Genomic DNA, 26,235 nt, shown 5'->3' with positions numbered 1-26,235 from the left:
CCGCTAGTCTTCGGTTGGTTATTCAGGTTGATTGTTCTATATTTTATTATTATAATAATACATATATTTAAAAATATATATTTTTACTGTTTACAGTATTACAGATGTCCCCTATTTTTCTGATTGTTCTATATATTACTTGTAATTCCACTTTGCCTTGGGAGGAGGTGAGTGTAACACCCACTTAGTCCAATGCCATCTTGGATTTCTCTATACCACTATTATTTATAGCACAATTTATTTGACAGAGTACTTTTCCGATCCTCATAATAATCCTGTGAGATGGTCAGCGAGGATGTTATCTTCACTTGACAGATGAAGAAACTGAGGTGTGTGAATATGCCAAGTCACAGAGTTTTAAAATCTCAGAGCTGAAACTATTATCATGTCTCATTAATTTATGTATCACCAGAATCCAGCATTTAGTGAATACTTAATAAATGTGTGGCAAATGAAGTAATCTAAATTTTCTGGTTCCTAGTGTCGTGTTCCTTTTATTAGTAGCTTTACTAATTCTTTGTAGCTGAGTCAAATAAAATTACTAACCCCAAAGCAACAATGTTACTTAATTGATGCAGCCAGACCAGCTGGGTTGAAAACATAAACATTTTTTAGCCCACTATCTTTTCACTTAAACACTTCATAGGAATATATGTAAAATAACCCTGTGGGATAGACTATTAAGAAAAAAACCTACAGACAAATATATATTAATATAATTAACATAAAGCAAATACTCAAATTTTGTTGAAATTATGACATTGTTTTTAAATAATCAAAAATTATTTACCTGTGGTGCAAGAAGAGGTAGCCTAATATAAGCCAAAAGTTTACTGAGATCTTTCCGTCTCTGTTCCAAATCATGACGGACCCAAGTAAGAAGTGCATTCAATATTGTCTCCTCATTAGGAATGTTCATGTCATCACTGGCCAAGAGCTTTGCAATTTCACTGGCTGGTAATAATACAAATTCCTGGTTTCGAATTACTTCCATGAAATGTTCCTAGAGAGAAAATAAATATCATATAAGCAAAACTGGGTTTTTTTTTCTGTCCATAAGTTTATTTAAAAGAAACTAAAAATTTTTGAATTAGATGCCAAAACAGTTTAAACATTAGACTGTCCTTACAATTTATTACTGCTTGTTAGGAAAGAAACACAGTAGAAAAAAACATTTAAACTATAATCATGTTGTTAAACTTTTAATTTCTATATTAAGTACAATTAAAGTGTTGTATCATTTATTACATTTTAAAAATGGACATGGGACTTTTAGGTACTGCTTTGTTCAAGTTAGGGAATAATTTTGGCATGTCTTTCAAAGGAAGATAAAAAAATTAGACACTGAGATGTATAATATGCTAACATTAAAATTAGTTTAGATTTGTGGTTGCTGTAGAATTTGGTCAACACTGAAGTCAAATACTTAGGTAAGCTGGGAAGCTATTACTCTTACCCAGAAATGGCCTCTAGGCTGGTTATCTTCTGGACCACAGAAATCTCCCCAGGCTCTGTTGCAGGAAGAGTATGTGTCCTTAAGGCTATCCTAATGCCAAATAGGCCTTTGAGAGTGTTGTAATGTTATTTTTAAGACCACCCAGGATTTTAGGTCTGTTTTGAAAACTTTAATCTCTTCTAACCTGATTTATGTACAAAGTTCTATTTGTCTCACAGGAAAGAGAGCCAAAGGAAAAGTGTTTACCTAGAATGCACTGGGACTCTAGGACCCTATACTGAAGATGACTCAGTCCTGGCCACATGCTAGAATCAGGCTCCTTTTAGTTTGAAGTGGGAGGTAGAAATGCCCTTAGTCGTGAGAGAGTGACTTTTATTAGACCATTATGCTAAGCAATCTGAAGAGAAGGGAAACTTACTCTCTGGTATAAAAGATTACAAGTCTTAATGCATGGTTTGATTACAAGTTATAATATAAATGCAAATGCTAGATATATTGTTCCTTAATGTTTTCTTTATACTTCCTAATGTGCTATGGCTGTCTCAGCACACAGAGTTTTAGTAAAATAGCTAAGGCTGCTTAAATTAGAGCTATAGATAAGGTCTATCAACAACTATCTCCTATATTAAAATGAGAATTGCATTTTCCATACAGCATGCAGTAACTCTAGTTAGGTACTGATTTAAAATATATCTTGGGTTGACATTTTTTTCCTGTAAAAATTCTTAAGAGGAAAACCACACATGAATAATTAACTAAATTCAATTGCTTCAATTCATCATGATTTGTTAAAGATGCCAAAATGAATCTATTTTAAATGACTGATTATCACTTTTAGAAACATATTTTAATAAAACCTCAATGCTGAAATGGCTTCAAGCAAACTGTTCTATGCCTCTGTATACTGACATTATAAAATGATTTGGTAACATACAGCAAGAGTTATAAAAATGTTGAAGCTCTTAACCCAATTATGTCACTAGTAGTTTAATCTTTAATAAATAATTCACAAGAGAAAAAAACGGATATTTCTCTAATGATACTTATCTGTATTATTATTTATAATAGTAAAAATTGGGAAATAGCCTAAATGTTCAACTATTGGGGTTGTAACTGAATGGGTTATTAAGTAAGCATTAAAAGTTTCAAGGACAAAGATCATATACATACATGGAAATATATTTATTCTAAAATGTTAGATTTCTGAGAAATCAGATATATACTTCTAATTTTTCAAAGGTATAGTGCATGGTACAGTCAACATTTATATAATACTGATGTAACTACTGTCCTACTTTCACATGGTATTAATTGCATTTCATCAATGAGAAAACCCTCTTATATAAATAGTCTTTTGATTGTTTATTTGTTGATATATCTATTTCAGAAAAATACTCATTCCATTATAGTGTAATTTGTTTAGTGAAAACTGAATTTTTAACAACTTATGGAAATACTACTGAACTTAAGGTTAAACACAAAGTGCTCTTCAAAAGAATTTGGTTTTGAAGCACGTATTTTAGCAGAATTCAATGGTTTCATAGGTTTTCTAGTTCACAAAACAAAATTTTAAGTTTTAAAATTAAATGTTTATATTTATTTTATAAATCCATGATGGCATTAAATACTTGTAATGACATAACCAGTCTTATACTTTTTTGCAGAGATTTAATGACTTGCTGTAGGTCAAGTTCAGTGGCAGTCAGAACAAGAGCAAGTTTTCAGATTTTAGGATTACAGGAAGGAACTCCTCATCCTTTCTTACTTGTATTCATTCAGGATCAGTGAACATCCTAAGTACATGCACCATTACTGACTGTGCCAACTGAATTCACTGTGTGGCATTATGCTTACTTCATATTTTGAATACATTTTATGATACAGTTATCATGCTACCAAACACTTGCTAGCATTATGCTCCTTTCCCCTTTGGAATAGTTTTTAAGTAAATGAAATTACTGAGGGATTTATTTAAATTGAAGATTGAATTTTGTTATACACTTTCATTCAGTTCCCATAGCAACAATTCAAATCATACAATCTGCCTCTAAATTACTTATAGTTATTAGAATTCAATTTTATGTCTCTGTTGCAACTGAATAATGTCAAATAATGGCTTGAAAGAAAAAACTACCACAACTACTTGGTTATGAAAAGAGCTTTAAGGACATCAAGCTAATTTGGATTTAATTTATGTCTAAGTCTTTAAAAAGCAGCAATTGTGCCTCTACTGTAAACAACAGGAGTCACCTAAATGTTTTCATGTGAAAAAAACTCCTTCCTAGGAAAGATATATTACTTAAATTATGAACTGATTATAAAGGTTTAAAAAATCCAGCTTTATTTTATTCATATTTAGGTTATTCCAGAAAGTATTTGACCTTGAAATGAGAACTCTGCAAGGTTAAAATGAGAACTCTATGAGGAAGAATAAAGACGAAGGGGGAAACTGCTTTAAAGGGCTTATTTTAAAAGATGTTAACCTAACACCATACTAGGTCTGCACAGTATTGCCCTGTTGCACAATCTTTTATTTTTTCACTTGAAGCACTTTGACCATCATAAACAAGAACATTTCTGAAAAGTAATTACACCACAGGGAGAAAAACGAATCACAAAGGCTGTGCTTTTGTATGAGTACTTTTGGTTCGCTCGCATAAATCCCTACAGTGTTGGAGAGAGTAAATCTATATAATGATGGTGACAGTGATGATGATACCATTTATTGACTCCGTATATTATGTGTCAATCACTGTTTTAAGTGCTAAACTTCTATTAACTCATTTAATCCTCACATTAAGCTTATGAAGTAGGTAGAACTAATCTTCCTAATAGTTGTAAATATCTATTCTTATAATTTTTCCAGGTCTCTGTTTTTCTAGTGAAAGATTCCTAAAGTACTTGTCAATCCTTGAAGACAAAACAACTAAACAGAAGGATGGGGGATGGAGGAGAGGGTGAGAAAAACATCTCCTAAAGGTTGATGAAATTAGTAATATGAGCAACTGTATTTGTGTATGTAAATGCTTACATTCTTTCTTCCCTTAGAAGCTGTATTGCCTTAAATGAAGCACTTAAAGCAAGAGTCTTCATTCAATCATTACCCAGGAGTAAAGACCCAAGTGTGGACAGATGGTCATTCCTTAAAAACACACACACCTTCCCTTCTCTCAGTCCCTCTACGAGTAAGACCATGGAGGTTGGTCCAAACAATATGCCCTCAACATGCCCTTAGTTTCTTGCTGTCCTAAATCAATCTGTACTCATTATCCTCCAGGCTTCTGCATCAGAGCCCCCTCTGTGATTTAATTTTGAGCATATAATTTGCTATAATTAATAACATCTTTCTATATAGCTAAAAACACTTACCTATAATGAGGTTTATCCATGATAAAAAGCCTCTCCTTCAGCCTCCTATATTTTGTACTAGGACAACACCAATACACTACAATCACTATCATCAACTCAGTGAATATGTGGACAATTGTGAAATTCATCCACGTACTACAAAGTAAAATGTTTGCTGGAAAGCCTGCTTTAAAAACAACAAATGTGAAAATCTTAAATGGAATAGTCCTAGGCCACTGTTCTGCTTCTTAGTGACTGTGAAAACCTAAGGCTTCACTCACATATCCAGGAGAAATATTACTTGGTGTTTTTCCTCATAACTCAATGAAAATACAACAGATTAGACAGTGAATCTGAGCCTCAAGCCATGTGGCAGAGCCATAGGACAACAGCAACATGTAGACAAACCTGCAACAATCAAGAATAAGGCAAAGAGCATATGCTTTCCTACTTTTCAAAAAATACATACCATAGTATAATTGTGAGCCACTTTATGCAAATCTGTACAACCTTGGGCATCAGCAAAAGAACGGATTCCAAGACAGTTGGATGGGTGAAGCTGTTTCATTAAAAACTTACAGCAGGCTTCCACAACCTGTGAAAGCTGAAGAAGGCAAGCTGTAGATAACAGGCACTCAATATTATCTTCTTTTAATTCAAGGCGGCCTTAATGATAAAAAGAAATTCCATTAACTATGGAATTACATTAACCTCAGTTTATAAACTAATTGGTATTAACAATAATAATTCTAAATAAGAACTCATTATATGCATTTCAGACCTAGATGATTTAAGACATTCCAAAAAGAAAAAAAAGTACTAACTATAAAAAAATTAGCTCTTTGTGACTTCTGTTAAAATAAAAAACCCCAATAACTATTTTTTAGGCTTTTAAAATGATGATTTAATTAGTAACATATCTGTTATATATAATGCAAATTTTAAATGCAACAATTTAAACACACAGAATTGATCTAATTATTATAGTAACACTTAAAAATATCATTCAAAAGCTTAATTATGATAACCATTTTAAAGGTTCTACTATGTAGACTTTAAGTTAAACTGGTATCACTAAGGGTGGTGATTATAATAGCAGAATTAACTGTTACCCGTGGTAGGCCCTTTTAAAAGCAGAAATTGGAAATTAATAATACAACATAAATGTAAGAGGTTTTAAATTTATATTACCTGTATATGCATACTGAATCAGGGACCATAGTGAATTTGGTTCTACACCTTCCATTTTTATTTCTTCTTGTCTTGCTTCCCTGACATCATTAGTAAACATGGCAGCAAAATAATCTGAGACAGAGGAGAGCACCAATCTGAGAACATAGTAGAGGGAAAAAAATCAATGACCACATTAAAGTTGATGTTCACTAATAAATGCTACTTTTACACAGTTCTGTATTTGTAAAATAATTTATACTGTGAACCTAGACAAAAATTTTTCCCCAAGAAAGTACACTGCGTGCTGAGAATCACATAAAATAAACTCTAAGTGCTATGAAAATAAATAAATAAATGCTACTTTTCTTTTCTCTCTCTCCTTCCTCTGCCCCTCTTCTAACTTTGTTACCCATAGAAAGTGCATGGTGCAGGGAAATGCATTTTGTTTGACAAATTGCTTTATGCTCTAGTTCCTTCCTTTGAATAATAAATTATCATTACTGAAAATTTTCTGCTGAGGTAATGATTTACTCTTTCACTACTCAAATACTGATTTATAACATCTAGAGAAAACAAACAGCTACAAGCCCACAGCATTAAATTGACTATATATTAAAAAAGGGAAGAAATAAAGGTTGTTTTCTGTTTATCACTTTGAAAATAATCTAAGTTTTAAAATTTAATCATACAAGTAGTGAATATATGGGAGACATTTGGTTTTAGCAAGTTATTTTTAACTTTTATGATTTTTTAACTATTATGGTATATTATATTTGGTTATAAAGTTATAATATTAAAAAAAATATGTTGATTTCAGAGAGAGGAAGGGAGAAGGAGAAAGAGAGAGATATAGATAGAAACATCAATGATGAGAGAGTCATTGATTGGCTGCCTCCTGCACAGCCCCTACTGGTCGAGCCTGCAACTGGTGCGTGTGTCCTGACTGGGAATCGAACCTCGATCTCCTGGATCATAGGTCGATGCTCAACCGCTGAGCCATGCTGGCCGGGCTAAAGTTATAATATTTTTGTTATAACACTACAAAACTATAATATTTTGTTATAATATAATACATTATTCTGTATTAGCTATGTCTCTGTCCAGATTTTTTGATAGTCACATATAAGCAAAATAGGTTATAAATATATGTATTTTTAAAACATGCATTTTTCAATTGATAGTATGTTTTGAAGATATTTCCATGTCAGCACACTTATATAGATTTACTTTATTCATTTTTTAAAAGAAAAAGAGATTATGATACAAATAGTTGAAATTCCCTGTGTTCCTCTCTAATTCCATTCTCCTCCCTCCCCAAGAGTGCACTGATGAGTCCTGAGGTTTGCCAAATTGCTCTCCAAAATGCTGTGCCAACTTAGACCCCTACCAGAATTGTGTAAGAGTTAATTTAATATTTCCCCAGAATACAGTCAGATGTTACAGTCAGATGTTAAAATTTTTGGCCACCTGCAGGGTATTAAATGGTATCTCGCTGTTTAATTCACCTGATTGCTAGTGAGGTTGAAGATCTTTTCAAATGTTTATTGGCCATTAGGTTTTCTTCTTCTGAGAATTGCCTATTCATTTATCCCCTAACAAATGCTAATGAAAACCTAGTAAGTAATGGGCACTATTCTAGATACTTCAGGTATTACCTGTGCAAAAAATAGACAATAGATCCCTTCTCCCAGTGAGTCTTACATTCTAGAGAGAATGGAGACAAACAATAAACAGCAGAAATAAACTCTATAGTACATTTAAAAGTGATAAGTGCCGTGGGGGAAAAAAGAGTCGCGTAAAGGCAAAGAGTCGGATAAAGGCAAATCGTGAGTGGGAGGCAGGTTTAAATAGATGGTCTCATTGCAAGAAGACAATTAGGCAAAGAATTGAAGGAGGTGCAGGAATTAGTCATATAGGGATCTGGGAATAGTGTTCAGGCAGAAGAGCAGCCAATGCAAAAATCCAAAGGCTAGCAGCATGCATGGCACATACAAGGAACAACGGCTCACGGTGAGCAGGAAGGAGAGCAGTAGTAGGACAGAACATTACAGAGGCAATGACAGGCTGGATCACATAGCCACTGTGAGCACACTCAATGACATGAGGAGTCTCTGAAACGTTGATCAGAGGATCAACCGAATCTGAGTTGTATTTTAAAGGACCACTCGGGTAGCTGTGTAAAAAACAGAATGTAAGGGAAAGGAATCAAAGGAAGGAGACTGGTTAGGAGTTTCTTGCATTGATAAGCTAAGTGACATGGCAATGGCTTCTATAAGCATGACAGGTAATAAGAATGTTTAAATAACCACAGGTAATGAGTTCTGTTTTAGAAATATAGAATTTGAGATGCCTTTATGAAACACAGGTTGAAATATCTTTCCAGTAAACTGATGCTCATAACATGGACTTTTTGTCACAGTATGTAGTAGCATCCCATGCTGATTAAGTCACTGAAAACTGTAAGTCCAAGGCAATTCTTCCTGGTTTTACTTCCATTTTGGAGGGTTTAACAAAACCTTTGGGACAGAGTATTAATTAACTTTGAGAGGAATAAAAAAGCCTTTGGGATCATAATGGTGATTAACACTTAACAATGGAATATGGAATTATCAGGAAAAAATGACTTTTTAAAAATTAAATAGCTCTTTTTCTTATTTCAAGAAATAATACTTCATTTGTGTTAAAACCTTTTGTTCCCTAGTACCACTGCTTTTCCTATTTCTTGGAGGTCAGTAAATGGAAGTTGGGATAGCTGTGGTTATTTAAAAATTCTTCACAGTTTTTGCCATTCTATTCCACCAGCTTTTTTGCTTCTAAATACCCACAGCTCTAATTTCCATTGAGTTTATTTAAAGTTATTTAATACATAGAGTTAGGTGGGGTGAAAACTGCTTATAGTAACTGAAATCTATGCCAAACAATAATGACTGACCTGAGGCTACCGTGTTTTATTTCTGTGCTTCTACAGAGGGAAAGTGATCCTTTTGGGGTCATTTAATGTGTAATAATTTCATAAGCATTGTTTTATTTACAGAAATTCCATGAAATATACCCCTGCCCCAGAACATTCTATCCTAATAGTCAACTGGAATTAATTACCTCAACATATGTAACTAAATTATCAAGGAAATATTTCACACATACAGAAATTTAGAAAACAATTACCTATGAGCTGGAATTCTGCGATCACCAGCAACTAGAATTACATCGCATAACTGTTTATGTCTCAAATAGTTTTCCATCTTTTTAAATGTTTGCTCAGCATGATTAAGGGCCTGGAAAAATTCATCTGATGAACATGGCTCCATAGTATGGCAGGATGACAATGTCTGACTACTATTGGAAGTCCTGAAAAGAAAGAGAACACACATTTTAAAATATCACTATTACATTAAAAAGACCTTTTCCAGCAAGTCCCTTTAAAGCCTTCAAATGTAACAGAAGTGATCGATGCTACCAGTAAATATTAATGTATAATCATTATTTTTGTCTTTTAAAATCAATGATGGCTCAAATCATATGTGTGTCTTAAAAACACTGTGAGTGAATGTTACATCTGTTAGTTAATAGCTACATTTATTTTCTGTAGTGCGTGTTTTTGTGGTTTCTTCTCTCGTCAACACAACATCTCTGCTGAAACAGCCAAGCTATATTTATATTAATAGCCATATCTCCTAACATTATATTTAAGGGGGTAAGAGATCATTTTTTGAAGTCAGGAAGGCAAATATAAATCCATGTCATCCTTCACTTAAAAATGGGTTATGTTCTATAGCTCATTTATAAGATATTTAAAATATGAAAAATATAATAATAAAAAACCATGCTATAAATAATTCATTTGATTCTCTGGTCATTCTTCAAAAGCCCAAATAAACTATAATTTAAATTACAGGTTAAGGACTTTGATGGCCTAACTGAAGAATTATTTAAAATTTCCAAATTATAATTTGAAGAGTATGATTTCTGTTTTCAATATGATTTATTGATGGCAAAAAATTAAAAACATTAGGATTACTGAAATCATAAGTTCATTACCCTCCCCTCGCCTTCCAAGATCTTTTCTTCAAGATCACTTGAATTAAGTAATCAACATCTGTTGGCTATGCAATTAAGTATAACACTAACAACTGTGCCATAACTTAGTTCTCATTTCTCATCAGATTCACTTTTAAGGATGTTATGATTCTGACAAATGCTTTGTTGAATCGAGCCTCACTATATCGTAAGAGAATTTTCTTAATATAAATATCTAATAACCTTATAAAAAAATCATTGGCTCTTTTAAAGTAAAGGGAACTGAAGCCAAGGAGATTAAGTGCCTTGCCAGGAGTCATAGTTTGTTCAAGGCAGAAATAGGGCTGTCATAGATACTGCTACGTGTTCACAAGACAGCATTTTCTTTTCCTCCTGGGAATACTATAGCTAGACATTTCCCAGTCTTTCTCAAAGATAGGTGTGGTCTCATCATGGAATGAACTGTGTCACCTCCAGGCTAATGTGGCTAAGAGCATTCTTTCTTTTCCTATCCCTGAGTTGAATGAAGAGGACTGAGGATTCAGATAAAGGAAGAGGTAAAATGCACACATGGAAGGTGCCTCAAATAAGAACACTCGCAAAGACTGCACTCACGGAACTCTCACATTGGATTGAGATTTATCAGTTTCGGAAGCTAGCAGTTCCTTGACGCATACAAATTTCTACCTAAATCCTCCCAGCCCAGTGCCTTTTCAGTGCCAAACAAATATGGGCCCTAAAAATGTTCTTGGAGGATAACTGTCAATAATAATAATGGAAGCAAATTATATATTATCTAGAAAGGATGTACTGTATAATAGGAATATTACTGGTGTAATGACCTAGAAAATCTAGTATAATACACTCAACTTCACATTTAAGATTATTAACATAAAAAAATGTATTGAGTAATGTATAACTATATGTTGGTTATATAAATAAATAAGAATTAGAAACTATTTAAAAATCATCAGAAAACGTAAGCAAAAACAAATAATGGTGGCTTTGATGAATAACAATTTTAAACATTAAAACATTTGCCCGGCCAGGCATGGCTCAGCAGTTGAGCATTGACCTAGGATCCAGAAGATCGGGGTTCGATTCCTGGTCAGGGCACATGTCCAGGTTGTGGGCTGCAGATGATCAATGACTCTCTCATCACTGATGTTTCTATCTCTCTCTCTCCCCCTCCCTTCCTCTCTCTGAATTCAATAAAGATATGTTTTTTTTAAAAAAAAAACAAAAAAAACAAAAAACATTAAAACATTTTTCAATAACATTAAGTTTTAGTTTTATACTGTCAAAATACTGACAAATGATTATAAGAGTATTAATAATCTAAAGATGAGAGAAAATTAGAACATCTAATTTTCATAAGCTACAAATTCTTTCAAGGACAAGATAAAGTGAAATAAATAAATCAAGTACTTCTTTCCTAGGATTCCTACATATTGTATTACATTTCTTATTCTTTATTTTATTATTATTATTTTTTTTAATATATCTTTATTGATTTCAGAGAGAGGAAAGGAGAGGGAGAGAGCGAGACAGAAACATCAATGATGAGAGAGTCACTGATCGAGCCCGCAACCCGGGCATGTGCCCTGACCGGAAATTGAACCCTGATCGCCTGGATCCTAGGTCGATGCTCAAACACTGAGCCATGCCCGGCTGGGCACATTTCTTATACTTTAGATTAAATTCCCAGTAATGACTAGAAAATGAATTTGTTGAATATTTTAAAAAATGTTTATTTTAATTGCATTTTTTAGAGAGAGAGAGAGAGAGAGAGAGAGAGAAACATCAATGTGAGAGATAAACATTGATTGACTGCCTCCTACTCGCCCCCTACTGGGGATAGAGCCTGCAACCTGGGCATGTGCACTGACCTGGAATTGAACTGGCAACCTTTTGGTGCATGGGATGACGCTCAACCACTGAATCACACCAGACAGGGCTGTTTATTTCTTAAGTGAAATGCTACCATCAAACACTAATGCTAATCAATGTTAAATTTGGGAAGAGCAACAGAATTTTATAATACTATCATCACTAAATTTTTACAGGCCAGCTTGTTTCATCAAGAACATTCAGGGTGTCCCAGCCAGTGTGGCTCAGTGGTTGAGTGTTGACCTATGCAGGAGGTCGCTGGTTTGATTCCCCATCAGGGCACATGCCCAGGTTCCCAGCTCAGTCCCCAGCAGGGGCTGTGCAGGAGGCAGCCAATGTTTCCATATGATTTCAATGATAAGTGGAATTAATGAACAAACTGAACTAACAAGCAAAATAGAGACAGACTCAGATAGAGAGCAGGCTGACAGCTCTTATGCTGGGGTGGGGGCCTGGGGGAGGAGGCAGGGGGTGTGGAGGGATTGAGCAACAAAGGAAAAAAAAGAGAAAGAACTCATGGACCTGGACATCAGTGTGGTGATTGTGGGAGGGAGGGGGGTGGGTGAAAGTGGAAGAAGGTATAGGGGGGATAAATGATGATGGAAAAAATTCTCTGCATATACATTTTAACAATGTAAACTTTTATTAAAAAATAATTTACTGCATATCCATACAACTATAGGACCCTAGGCATTCAAATAGTTATATACAGAATTTTTACATCTAGAAGGAACACATGCAATCATTTAACTGAACTCCCTTATTTTGCAGATGAGAAAATTTGAGCCCCCTAGTGGCCAAAATGATCGAGGTATAGCTGGTTACAAAGTCAGAATCAGGAGGCATTCAGAGTATTGGCCAACTACTCACAAAGGAATGGAAACACTTGCTTAACTTTACCCACAGGCATCAGTGAGCACAAGGGTACAAAGGGAAAATGATGGTACACTATCAATGAGGATAATTTAACAGAAAAGAAAAAGATATTAGGACTAAGGATCTTAGACAAAAGTCGACTGCTACATGACTGCTCCTTAACTAGGTATAAGAGAGCAAGAATCTTTTAGGTTTCCATGGGACAGAGGTCAAACTGCTTTTAATATTCTAGCTCTGTGCAATTTACAGTGCTACTTCCTTAATATTTCTTTCCCTTATGTGATTTGGTATGGAGGGTTGAACTGGATAGAAACGATGTAGTTATTAAGAGCATTTTAGGAAGCTTCTAGAACTGTGTTAATATAGTAGCCACTAGCCCCATGGGGATACTTTAATTTAACTAAAATTAACTAAAATTAAAAATTCAGTTCCTTTAGTTGGACTAGTCATATTTCAAATGCTCAATAGACCCATGGGGCTAGTGGCTGCCAAACTGGATGGTGCAGATATAGAACATTTCTATCAAGGCAGGAAGTTCTATTGCATAGTGCTGGTTTAATTCCTCATTGCTATGTGTGACTGTGCACAAGTTATTTAACTTCTATAAGCCTTACCCTTTTCAACAGCAAATCAGGAATAAGTAATACATAACGCTTTCTTTCAAAGGATTCTTCATGGGAGGATTGTTAAATGAAATAATGAATGCATAGCCCTAGCACAAAATAAGTACACAATCAAACTAAGCTATTGTTAGTAGAATCTTGCTTTTCAGTGGTCAATGAGAAGGCCTGTAATCTCAGTCTTTTGTCTTTATATACTGTTTGGTTGGTTGTCTTTTAAAAAAAATGATCCCAACATGATGTATCAAGTTTAATAACTAAATTTCATACTTCCTACTTTAAATGGCCTTAGTAAATCCAGTGGACATCAAACTGGGGTAGACCACTTATGGAATGTTTAAAACATATTTCTCTGTGATTTCTACAAATAGCAGGTGAGATGTGAAATATTTTTTAGAGTTTAAATGAGTGAGGAGAAGAGGAGTTGGGATTGTCCCTTTAAGGAAAGGACAAGGCAGTTACATAAACAGAAATGACAAGAGGCATGGAAAAATAATATTGTCACCTTTTCTCTTCTCAAAACAAATATTTTTTATTTTGGAATTTAAAGGTTTTTTATTTTCTTGGTCCTGTGGCCAGAATATATGTGGTAAAGAGAATGAAATGTTGTTCATAAGAATTAAATTTTCTTAAATAATAACCAGTGTGAAGGGGAAGGGCCAGTGGACACTCTCATACAATGCTGGTGAAAATTAAAATAGTAGTAATGTTCCTGAAATGACTTTGAGAATACAAATGAAAAACCCTAAAAATGTGCATTCCCTTGAGACTTATCCAAAGGAAATAATCATTTGTATGTACAGAGATCTAGCTACAAGGCTGGTTTACCACAGGTTGTTTCTGACAGGGAAACCATGTAAATAAATTAAAAAAAAAAAGAATATTGGTTAAACAAGCAAAAATTATATCTGTGCATGGGAGGGTGATTCAGCCATTTAAAAAGATTTGAGAATATCTAATGACATGGAAAGCTATTTTAGTGGACATTGTTTTTGCCTATCCAGGATTCCTTCTATGGTAACAGACCCATCTCTACCTTTTGGGAAACCACACATATCCCACCTCAGTCTACCTGGCTTGGGGCAGAATTGAATCTTCCCCCAGCAGAGGTGAGCAAGGCACTAAGACCTGGCCAATAGGAGTATCCTATCTCCTGGCAATGATGATTGGTTTGGGTGGACACATGATCCAAACAAGGCCAATAAGAATTAAATTCAAGATGTTTGTTGGTATTCTTTAAAAAGTCACTCTCTTTCCATCGAGTTTGCTAAGCTGATAATAAGAAAACTTGAAGCTGCTAGTGGCTTTTTTGATACGTGAAAAAATGCCATCACAAAGGCAAACAGAACCTAGTGAGGGAGATAAACAGATTTCTGGAGTTGTTTGAGTATCTGGATCCAGCCATGTCTAAAGCTAGACTCTATTCTTGGACTTTTTATTTACTTATGCGAAGCAAAAATTTATAGCTTTTGCTTAAGTCAGTTTGAGTTGGATTTCTGTCTTTTGCAACCAGAGTCCTAATTTTAATATTTATATTAGGACAAAAAAAGCAGGTTGCAAAACTGTATGTACAATAAGATTCAAATTTTTATTCTTTTTTAAAAATATATCTTTATTGATTTCAGAGAGAGGAGGGGAGAGAGAGAGAGAGATAAAAACATCAATGATGAGAGAGTCATTGATCGGCTGCAGCCCGCAATCGGGCATGTGCCCTGACTGGGAATCGAACCCTGATTGCCTGGATCCTAGGTCGACGCTCAACCGCTGAGCCACGCGTGGCTGGGCCAAATTTTTATTCTAAAAACATACTTTTTATTATGTATGTATAGAAAATATACTGGAAGTACACTTCCCCAAATTGTTAATGGTTATTTTGGGGTGGCAGGATAATTAGTGATTTGTAGTTTTTCATTTTTGCCTATCTCTATTTCCAATGTCTTTATGATAAAAATATAATGTAATATGGGGGGGGAACTAATTGAAAAATTAGACCCAAAGAATTCTGAAGAGTTCTGTTCAGCTATCTTCACCTCTTGCACTCTGTTGATTTTAACCCCTGACCTTTTCACTTGTACCACAGTAATGAGTTTTAGCTGGATACATCTACACACTCAGGTAGAGACTACATTTCTGAGCTTCTTTTACAAAGAGCTGTGGCCATGTGACTAGGAATGTGAGCAGAACTGATATATCCAACTTGTGTTATTTCATTAATGTCCTCCTTTTCCTTCTTTGGTCTTTCCCACAGGCTTGAATGCAGAGAGGGAGCTGAGTAAGCTTTGACTATAAAGAAAGGAAAACACCTTACAGGATGGAGAAACAGTATGGAAGGAATCTGGGTCTCTGAGTGAACCTGTGAAACAGACCTATCTGCCCATCTGATAGGTGACAGAGAAATAAACTTCCATCTTATTTGAGCTGCTATATTTTTTAATCTTTTTGTCATATCATTTTAGCCTAATCTCTACTACATTCTCTACAGTTAAATGACCAACTTATATGGCTATATGCATACAAGTGTATATGTGGTGTGTGTATGTGTGATTGCTTTCATGACTAATACATCTAATTCTAAAAATGTAAAATGTCACTATCCAGTTATAATTGTATAAAAATAAAATATAAGCAATAAGTGGCATAAAGATAGGTTCTTCTGCCTTAAGTATTTGGAGTTATAAAGACCAGCTGTGCAACTGTAGTGCCTGTCTTTTTTCCTGAGCTGCTGCTTCAGCTTTCCCAGTGGTTCTAGGAATAATATGATTCTAATGAATTCTTATTCTGTTTAAATCAATCAATTTCAGTTGCTTAAAACTAAGAATGGTGATTGACATAGCATACAAATAGGTGTTAGGGGGTTCATGAACTCCTTGAACTGTGTACAAAATATTTAACACACACACACATGCACATATACAACGCATGCATACACAGACACACACACACACACACACACAGTGTTTTCTAGGGAGAGGTTCCATAGCTTATGTCAAGGGAATCCATAATATTAATTGGGTATATATGTATGAGGGAAGACAATGCCATACATCTGTCCTAGATACAAGTACATTATAGTTCAACTTCTTTGCCATCTCTGAAAACAAAATATTTTTCATGTGGAAGTGTAGAAAATTTTAATTTCAAACTGAACCAGAATAGACTGGTTTAAACAAGGAGATGTAGAGACAACATAAATAGGGTCAAGTAAGACAAAGGAGATGGCTCTAGAGAAAAGCTGGTATTATGAAGAGGGGGACCTAAATGCCTTCAGGCTGAGTCAAAGAATAGCAAATCACCTGATCAAGAAATAGAGTTCAAGGATATCTGTAGTTGAAGCACAGAGTAGCAAGCAACCAATAAGAAGGGTCTGCAGACAGTGGATAAAGAGCTGTGGCTGTGTCAAGACAATATACCTGTAAGCAGCCAGGTTTGCCATTTTCAAGAACCAGGCTAAGAAAATTAACTGAGGACAGAAGGTGATACCGGTTAAAATCAATCATTAACTATTATGTTAATCCAAGTTGAGCAAGGTGATTAAATGAATGGTCACAGAGAACTCCCTGCTGGAATGCAAGCATGAAATCTACTATTAATTGTTTGGGTTCAAAATTTCCAAGTGATCAAGGTTAATACCAACAGTGGTAAGTCAGGTTGGTAGTATGCATCCTAGAAATGGTGTGATGGAAATGGTGCTTTACTTCTGCGGTCTTCCTCCCCAAAACTCACAACCCCAGTCTAATTATGAGAAAAACATCAGACAAATCCCAATTAGGTAAGACATTCTACTAAACATCTGACCGGTACTCTCAAAACTGCCAAAGTCATCAAAAACAAGGAAAGTCTGAGAAACTGCAACAGCCCAGAGAAGACTAAGGGGACATGATGACTAAGTGTAACATGGCATCCTGGATAGGATCTGCAACAGAGAAAGGACATTAGGCAGAAATTAAGGGACCTGAATAAAGTATGGACTTTAGTTAGCAATAAGGTATCAATATATTAATTCAATAATAGTAACAGATGCACCATACTAATAATAGGGGAAACCGGGTATGCGGTATATGTGAACTCACTATATACTATCGTCACAATTTTCCTATAAATCTAAAACTGTTCTAAACATATAAAATTTATTTTCTTAAGTGCAGTTTTATTTTACTTACTAACCTTGAGCAAGTTACTTAGCCTTTGTGTGCTGCATTGGCCTCATCTGTAAAATTAGAATACAAGGTGGGGCAAAAGGAAGTTTACAGTTGTGAGTATGCAAAACAGTTTATTCTTGTATTATTATTTATTAATTATTGTATTATTTTCCATAAAAACAACTGTAAAACCTCCTTTTACAGTAGCATAACAGTAGCAATCTAACTCAGAAGTCTGTTGTGAAGACCAAGTGAGCTAACATACTAAAGTGCTTACTTATAACAGTGCCTCACAGTAAGCACCCAGTCAGTATTAACTGTATTATTGTATATTATTATTTTTGAATGTTTGTAAAGTACAGTAACATTTTATGCCTATTGACTAAAAAGTAGTCTGACATTAAAGTCTAACTTTATAAACAGAATTTGAAATGAATTTCCCCCAATTAAAAATGTCAAAAATTACAGAATTTCAAAACTGGCAAATCAAGTGAAGTACATGTAAACTGTGTTTGTATTATGGTCACATAGTGGGCCACATGTAAACCTTGCTGACCCTGCAAAGAATTCATCAGGAATTATAAATTCTTAGCAACCTACAGTTTACATAAAAGGTGTCAACTCTGTTATATAGGGTCTAAAATTCCTCATGGTGTAAAAAACCTGAAGTTTGTATTTTAATACCAACATAATGATTTAGGTGACTCTCATGGAGAAAAGGTGGCTAGGCTACAGACCCAAGATCAAAGTTAAAAGAAGAGAAACTTTTAAATCCCTTAAGCAGGAACTACCACAAGTCTAACGCTCAGGCAAATACTTCTCCTAGCTAGAACACAACTGATCAAACATACTAACAACGTATGCTGCCTCCTAAATCCTTATGAGTCTGTGTATGTACCACTCAGTGGTCTTCCCTTTTTCTAATAACTGAAAATTTCAGTCTAAGTTTTGAGGTCTTAATAATAAATATTACTGCCTAAATAAGAAATTCTCCATATGTCATATGTATTTCCCATTGTGTCTTTAATATTTTAAGATATCAATCTATAGTATACTCAAATAAAATGTTTGCTATATATTTCTTATTATTTGCAAATATTATATAAGAAAAAGAATCATTCCCAAGTGACATACAAAGATTTGATGAATATCAGTGTAGCTTCTTTTGACATTAATAGTGATAGTTTTTGATTTGTTTATAGTAGAAGGGCAACCACCTAGAGAGACTGCTCACTTAATCAAAAAGCTGGGGGCAAATGAATGTATCTACCCTTTTGACAAAAATCAAAGACTCAGAGCCAGAGGACTAAAGGAAGATGTGAGAAGTAGATATATTTAATCTAGAAAAATGGAGACGTGTACACACAAATGACATTTCTAAAATCTAGATTGTTTTTTCCTTTTTTTTTGCAATAAGACGTCAAGATAGAAATTTTAAAGTATTGGAATATTAAATTACTCTGACACATTTCCCGTTTCATATCTAAAAATCAAAGATATTTAAGTACATTTTATTTTTGAAATAATATTTTAGAAATAGTTTGGTAACTGCAGATGTGAACTATTTACTACCATTTTATTATTTATCAATCTTCTTGACTAAAATTTTTTAACAACTACATTTATTTCAGATTTTTTAAAACATCACTTTCTTATATTTACATTTCCTATAAATAAAAATATCAATTTTATATTCTTAGAAGTATGCACATAGCAATCTCAGTTAAAAAAAAAGACAACCTTTTTCTTTCACAATAAGTATACTAACAAGATAATATTTCAATATGGGTACTAAAGAATAGGTTAATTTAACTTCAGTAATCATTAGGTACGTAAAACTACCTTTGTTGTAAGGAAGTAGATTTTAGTAACCAATGTATGTATAACCTTTCCAAGACTATATAAGTATATAAATTTTATACAAACATATGTAACATCTCTCCAAGTAGTAGATTCAGGTTAAGATTTTTATAATTTATGCTGGTAACTGAATGGTTTGTTTTGTCTAATTTTGTTAAAATATTCTTGATACATTGTATTGATTTTTAAATGGAAAGATAATTATTCTTTGGTTTCCCACAAAAATGGTAAATCAAAACAATGAAAACACATTAACTCAATTGATCTCCATATTAAAATTATTAGTTTCCTCTATTCTCAGATAATGCCAAGTCATGAACTAATTTAAATTTTAAAAAATTAAATACACTAGTTACCTATGTAAAGATATTCCCTTCTCTACATTCCATAAATGATTATAGCTGATTAGTCCATATTTAAAATTATTCTAATACCCCAGTTCACAATTCAATGTTCTGAAGGTTAGAAGAGAAGGCAGTCAACATCCCTAACTAAGGTATATTTGAATGTATGAACTCATTTTGTCTCCATCTCCTACATTAATAACCAACATAAAAATTACAAGTGTTATCAAAATCTGCAAAGAAATTTTAAAAGATAAAGAATCCATAATCAAACTAGATAAATAACAAGCTATATGTGCCTTTAAATATTTGGAAATATTTGCGTGTAGATGAATCAGAAAGGCGACTTTCATGTTCTAATTTGTTACATAATATGCTACAGTAGTTTATACTCATGAGTAAGAAAATCCAGTTCAAGATCAAGCCAGGTTCCAAGGATGAATATGGATAAATCAATATGAAATTACCAATTTTTTATTTTCTCTCCTCAAACTCATTTCCCCTTCTTCTTGCCCCCCTTGGACCAGCTGACCAAATCTAGCCCCTCTACATTCCCTTAAACTCTCCTGAAGGAATGTCCCTCATTTCCCTAAGAAGCACAATTTTCGGTGAAGTGAAGGTAACAGGAATTAGTGGCTGTCATCTTAGAAAGAGACATGTTACTGGATTCTTTGTATTAGTCTGGAGAGCTGCAACACAGACAAGACAAAGAGAAATAACCATAAAAACATACTACTGACAACTACATCGTGTACAAAAATTACTGGCAACTACAGTGTTATCTCCTTGTAAAACCTTTCATTTTCATTAAGATCCAAAATGACTCTATAATGTGTTGTAAACTAAAATGTTATAAAAATTTATATGATAGAAATGTCTTCAATAGTTTTGCTATGATTAAGGAAGGTAAAAGAATGAAGGCAACTGCAAGGCAATGATGAATAAAACTGCTATTATACAGTCTTTTCAAGGCAGAGCCAGATCTATTTATGGAACACAAGGTATTCCAAAAAGAATGCTATTTGCTGTCTTTATAATTTTACAGAATTAAAATTAATATTAGAATGTTTAAAAAATCCCAACAAAAGTACCACATATGCATACCAAGATATTATATATGTGTATGTATTAGGTATATACACATATATTCATAGATTTTAAATAATAATAACTTATTTTTAAACATTCCAGAGAATATGCCCCCACACCCCATGTCTAACAGTAAGGAAACAGTCAACCTGCATGAACTGGAATCAGACTCATTTTCCTCTTCACTAGTGCCATCGTCCGCTTCTGGTCTATCCAGCCAGTGTGCACCGCCACAATCTTCTGCTGTAAACTCAAATGCAGGGACTTCAGAGGTGGATGCCATTGGCCAAGAAGGTGAACTCTGAAAATCCAGTTGGCTGGACCTTCGGTAACCAATTGAAGCCAAAGGCAATTGTAGGCTACATGGATCTAAAAACTTTCTCCCACCGTTTGCTCCAGTCTGTCCTCGATTCCAAAATTCGCCCTGCTGGCTGTCAACTGTAGAATTAGGAGATGATGCTTGATGGCCAAACCACCTCCATCTGATTTTCAAAATCTGCTTCACATCAAACTCTTTACGAGAACCAGACATCCTCAGAGAAACCAAGTGATCGTCTAGGCAACGGGCAAAAAGCACTGCACACAGATTTGTGCATCCAACCAAGACAAGAGAAGTATATGCCCTGCTGTACACAATAAAGAGATTGAAAGGAAAATAAATCACATTCACATATATATCTACACTTACTTTTATACCACTATATCAGATTATAAAGAACAAAGGATAATGAATAAAGATGAAACACGGTGGAACATTCCGTTCAATCAGAGCAAACTCTCGTCCACCTATCCTGAAGCAGCTAGACCACTTTCCCCTGCTCTCCTTTCCCATACTGACCATTAGCTCTCACAAACACTGACAGCATTCATTAAAGCCCTTTCAAATGCAGAACACTACCCCCCTTCCTTAAACCACAAATGACGGAGACAGAAAGCACTATCCCTGGCAGTATCAGTCTCTGCTGCTTAGTATATTAACTCTTTTATTGCTGAAACAAGAAATTTATTCCAGAGCATTTTCCTTTGTACTTAGAAATCACTGTAAAATGAAAGTGTTTCTATTTTTATACTAAGTTCCTAAGTGAGGTATCACAATAGTTTTTTAACAAGCAATTTTTTAATTAGATGAGTTACAGTGATTTTTTTCAAGCTGTGCTCTTTGGAGGAGGATGAGGAGGGAGGAAGGGAACAAAGGTGAGGCCCCAGTTTGTCGCTTTCCACCTCTATTTTCTCCTTCAGTAAAGGCGTGCAAAGGAGTTTGATGTGAAGCAGATTTTGAAAATCAGATGGAGGTGGTTTGGCCATCAAGCATCATCTACAGTAAGATCGTGGGTAGGATTTCATTTGAGCAAAGAAAAAGGAGAAGAAAAAGTTTGAAAACTACAAAGGATCAAAATATGGCAGCACTTAATTCTTCTTCAACTAAATAACATGAAACCAATATTGCTCTAAAAACAGGATTGGGCTATAATTTTGTATAATACCAAATTTCTATGACACTACTTAGAAAAAGGAAAGTGTGGCTCAAGAAAGCTACCATGGACTGAGATAGGGCTTATTTTGGGGGTGTACAGGCATCCTAATGGTACCCTCTATTGTTAGCAAAACAAAATGATGGTCTAAACATGGTTAAAGTTAAGGCAAATTGATAAAGCAAATAAAAATCAGTAAAATACAATTAAATTTTAAAATATCGAATGGTTACTGTGAGCAAGATACTCTTCTAGGCATTGGGGGGGGGCATGTATATGCATCTTGATTCCTACTCTCAAAAATAATTATAACCAGTTATTGAAACAAAAATATTTGATAACTTAAATATAAAAAACATTTTTCAGGGTACTCAATATCTAATACTATATCAAATATTCCACTCAAATGGCAATGCCTTTTATCAACTGACTGAGGAAAAAAAAGCTGTTTTGGAGTCTTAAAATATATTGCAAGGCATATATCTATATATCTTAACCTCACATAGTTCTTTAGGAGAATCAAAATTACTCATAGAAAGAAGAATGAGAGGCATGAAAAACCATATACAATTTTGTCTAAATACTGTAGGACAAACCATAAACACTATAAGAAAGACAGGAGCCATCAGGATGGTGTGGGATGGTATGGGCCAGTTTTATTAGAGAGAAGGCTTCTACGAGCAGGAAGTTGAATAGGCAGAATGATGATATATTTTATAAAGGAAGAAAGACATTTAAAAAACAGCATGAAGTGAGCATATTGACAAAGAAAGGGAGAAATATTAGTTTAATCACATACCTAATTAATTGTAAGGGGAGTAAGAGATAAAGTTGGATGAATATGATGAGATAAAATGCCTTGAGCACAAAGCAAAGGTGTAAAGACAAGCAGGCAATATCATGTGGGCTGCTGAACAGAGCAGTGTTTTAGGAAATTAATTTGGCAGTAGTATGCAAGATGCACTAAAGAGTGAAATGACACTTCCCTCTCCTCTCACCTCTGTCAGACTCCTTATCAACACCTTCTCACTCTGCTCTACTATCCCACTTTATTTCCAACATAGACACACCGCTTCATCTGTCAAGGTGGAGTCTATGTTATGTTGCTCTCTCTTTTATATACTGTTTGTATCCCAATTTCTGTAGTTTTAAAATCCTACTCATCCTTCCAGGTTTGGCATAGGCACTACCGCTCTTAGAAAGACTTCAATTACTCTAACCTTGTGGTTCTCAACAAGGATAGCACCAACACCAACACCCCCCCACCCCTACCCCGCGTCCCAAAAGGGGTGCTGGAAATTGGGCTGAAATTTTAGTTGTTGGGATGACCAAAGAGTGCTACAGGCATTGAGTGGGCAGGGGCCAGAGATGGTACACACCTGGCAATGCATGGTACAGATCCACACAATGAAGAATTGCCACTGCAGTAGTTCATAATGGTTTTGCCATTGATGTCTTCATTCAAAATAAGTATTTACCAAGTATTTATATGTATAAGACACCACAAGAAATAGAAAAATGAAAAACAAACAGATCTTTTTTAAAGAGGTTTTAAACTTACACTCTGGCAGAGAAAAGGACAATAAATCAACATTACAAATGAAGACTATATTCTGATAATACAATTTTATATAAATGCTATTTTTAATTGGATTCAATCTATCAATATGAGAGCATTTACCAGAGATTCTACTTACAATGTGCTAGCTCTAATAGCTAGAAGTGATTTTAATTGTTCTGTTGTTTGGTTGACTGTTGAACTGAACTCGAGTGGAACGTCACTGAGATCCAGACATTTCTCAACATAATACAAAGAAATCAAAAACTTAAGGAGATGTGACTGTTAAAATATTAAACCATGCCCCCACTCCCAGGAGGGCCCAAAGACCCTTTCCACCATGATATTAAGATATATATTAAATATGACCTCTTTAATGTAGTAGCTGTCCTGAATAGTCCAGATAGATAGATATTTTTTATTGATTTCAGAGAGAGGAAGGGAGAGGGAGAGAGAGAGAAACATCAATGATGAGTCATTGATCTGCTGCCTCCTGCACGTCCCCTGCTGGGGATCGAACCTGAAACCTGGGCATGTGCCCTGACTGGGAATCACATAGTGATCTCCTGGAACCTAGGTTGAGGCTCAACCACTGAGCCACACCGGTCCGGCTGTTTTTTGACTGAGACCTTTGTTTTGCCAGTCTTCTTCTACTCATTCTCCCTGGTAATCGATGTTGACAGGCTGGTGTAAAACCTTTCACATCTTTCTTCATGTTTATAAAATCATATATAAACTTACATACATGCATATAGTTTTATTATTGTTTTATAAAAGAGACATGGTATTGTATATATCTCTTTGGCATTTTGCTTTTCTCAATTATATATATGTATATGTATATATATGTGATCTTTTTAACAGTTGCATAATATTTCATAAATGTAAAATGCAATTTATTAAATTATCTTCTTACTAATGGGCATTTGAATTGATTTCAGGTTTTTGTTTTATGTTATTAAAATAATGTTGAAATTAAAAAAACCTGTGAGGTTCTACGTCTATGGAATTTATCCCCAGGAATGGAAGTGCTGGGTTGAAGGTATGTGTATTTTATATTTAAATGCATAGCTTACTTCCCTAAAATTCACATTTCCAAAACTAAAGTGAGTATACCCTTTTACTCTATTTTCTTAGGCCCGATAGTCAACAATGAGTATTATTATAATTATTTTAACTCCAGATGACTACTGGGCTTGAGAATATTTTCATAGGCTTTATTAGCCAGTTTGACTTCTAGTTTTCTGAACTATGTATTTATACTCTTTGACTATTTATCTCTTGGCCTGTTTTTTTTTTCTTCCTTATGACTACCTAGAAGCTCTTTCTACATTACAGATATTAATTCTGTCTTGTTTTGCAAATAATTTAAATTCATTTGTAACAAGCTAAGAGATTTAGCTTTGTTAGTTACATAGTAGATTAAAAATCAGCAGTCAAAAACTCTGATATACAATGAAAACTGAAGTACAGTTTCATGGTAAAAGCCACTAATATAGAGATTCAATTTCTTTGTGTACCCTAAAAGCACTGTGATATATACTTACATGAAATCAAGATGAAAAAAGTAAGTGGACTAAATTTTAGCCTTTAAACTAAATAGTGTCTCCTTGGTATATGAGCATATAGCATCCTAAATTACTTCTCAGATAACTCAATAATCTCATTGAAATTACTTAATGTCTGCCTTCTCTCCTAGACTAGAACTCCATGAAGGTTACAGAAAGGACTATGGCTTTCAAGGCACTTAGAATACAAGAACTGACATTCAATTTAAAAGTTACAATACAGCATGGTAAAGATACACAGGTGTGTGAACAGGAAGCTAAAATAGCTACAGGGGTCAAAGATATATTTCTAGTCAAGTTGGAACTCTGAGTATAGTAAAAGCCCCCTTGTCAGATGAAACCTATTGATGATTCATTAAAAGAAAAAGTCACGCCCTGGCTGGTGTTGCACAGTGGTTAGAGCGTTGGCCCTTGCACCAAAGGGTCCCAGGTTCAGTTTCAAGGGTACATGAGTTTTCGGTTTGCTCCTGGCCCCCTGGTAGGGGTGTGTGAGACAGGCAACCTGTTGATGTGTCTCATCAATGATCCTCTCCCTCTCTCTCTTCCCACCCCCCACTCTCTCTGAAAAGCAATGGAAAAAACACCCCCTGGTGAGGATTAACAAAAAAAGAACAAAAAAGAAAAAGTACAGGTATCCCCCAGTTTTTGAAAGTTCACTTCATGACACTTTTGCTTTTATGAAAGACCTACATTAGAACATATTTTCACTAACTGAAAGAGATCCCAAGAGGATTTTCACTTTTACAAAGAAAGGTGAAAAATAGCATTCAGCATTTGTTGGCTGCAAGCTGTTATAGAGGCTGCGGCACCCCCGGCAGCGAGAGT

The 26,235-nt window shown here is 34.6% G+C and overlaps 1 protein-coding gene across 4 annotated transcripts in view; it reads right to left on the bottom strand.

The window, feature by feature from the left end:
• The window catches only part of KLHL5 (kelch like family member 5), a 66,930-nt gene that overhangs the window by 24,618 nt on the left and 16,077 nt on the right, over positions 1-26,235 (bottom strand). For 2 of the 4 annotated variants that reach the window (XR_013998332.1, XM_081130873.1), the window contains exons 1-5: positions 20,962-21,647; positions 9,143-9,325; positions 5,996-6,132; positions 5,274-5,470; positions 791-1,003 (exon numbers count right to left, since the gene is read on the bottom strand). Coding sequence is in view for 3 of the 4 variants with exons in the window: in XM_081130873.1 (XP_080986999.1) it covers positions 791-1,003; positions 5,274-5,470; positions 5,996-6,132; positions 9,143-9,325; positions 20,962-21,344 (1,113 nt within the window). In the remaining variant the exon portion in view is untranslated. Of the gene's footprint in view, positions 1-790; positions 1,004-5,273; positions 5,471-5,995; positions 6,133-9,142; positions 9,326-20,961; positions 21,648-26,235 lie in introns of those variants that run through there. The other 2 variants (XM_081130871.1, XM_081130872.1) reach the window with 2 other exon arrangements.

Source organism: Miniopterus schreibersii (assembly GCF_964146895.1).
Source record: "Miniopterus schreibersii genome assembly, chromosome: 1".
Lineage (NCBI taxonomy): Eukaryota > Metazoa > Chordata > Mammalia > Chiroptera > Miniopteridae > Miniopterus > Miniopterus schreibersii.
The sequence above is the reverse complement of the archived record's forward strand: the minus strand, read 5'-3'. Positions and strand labels throughout refer to the sequence as shown.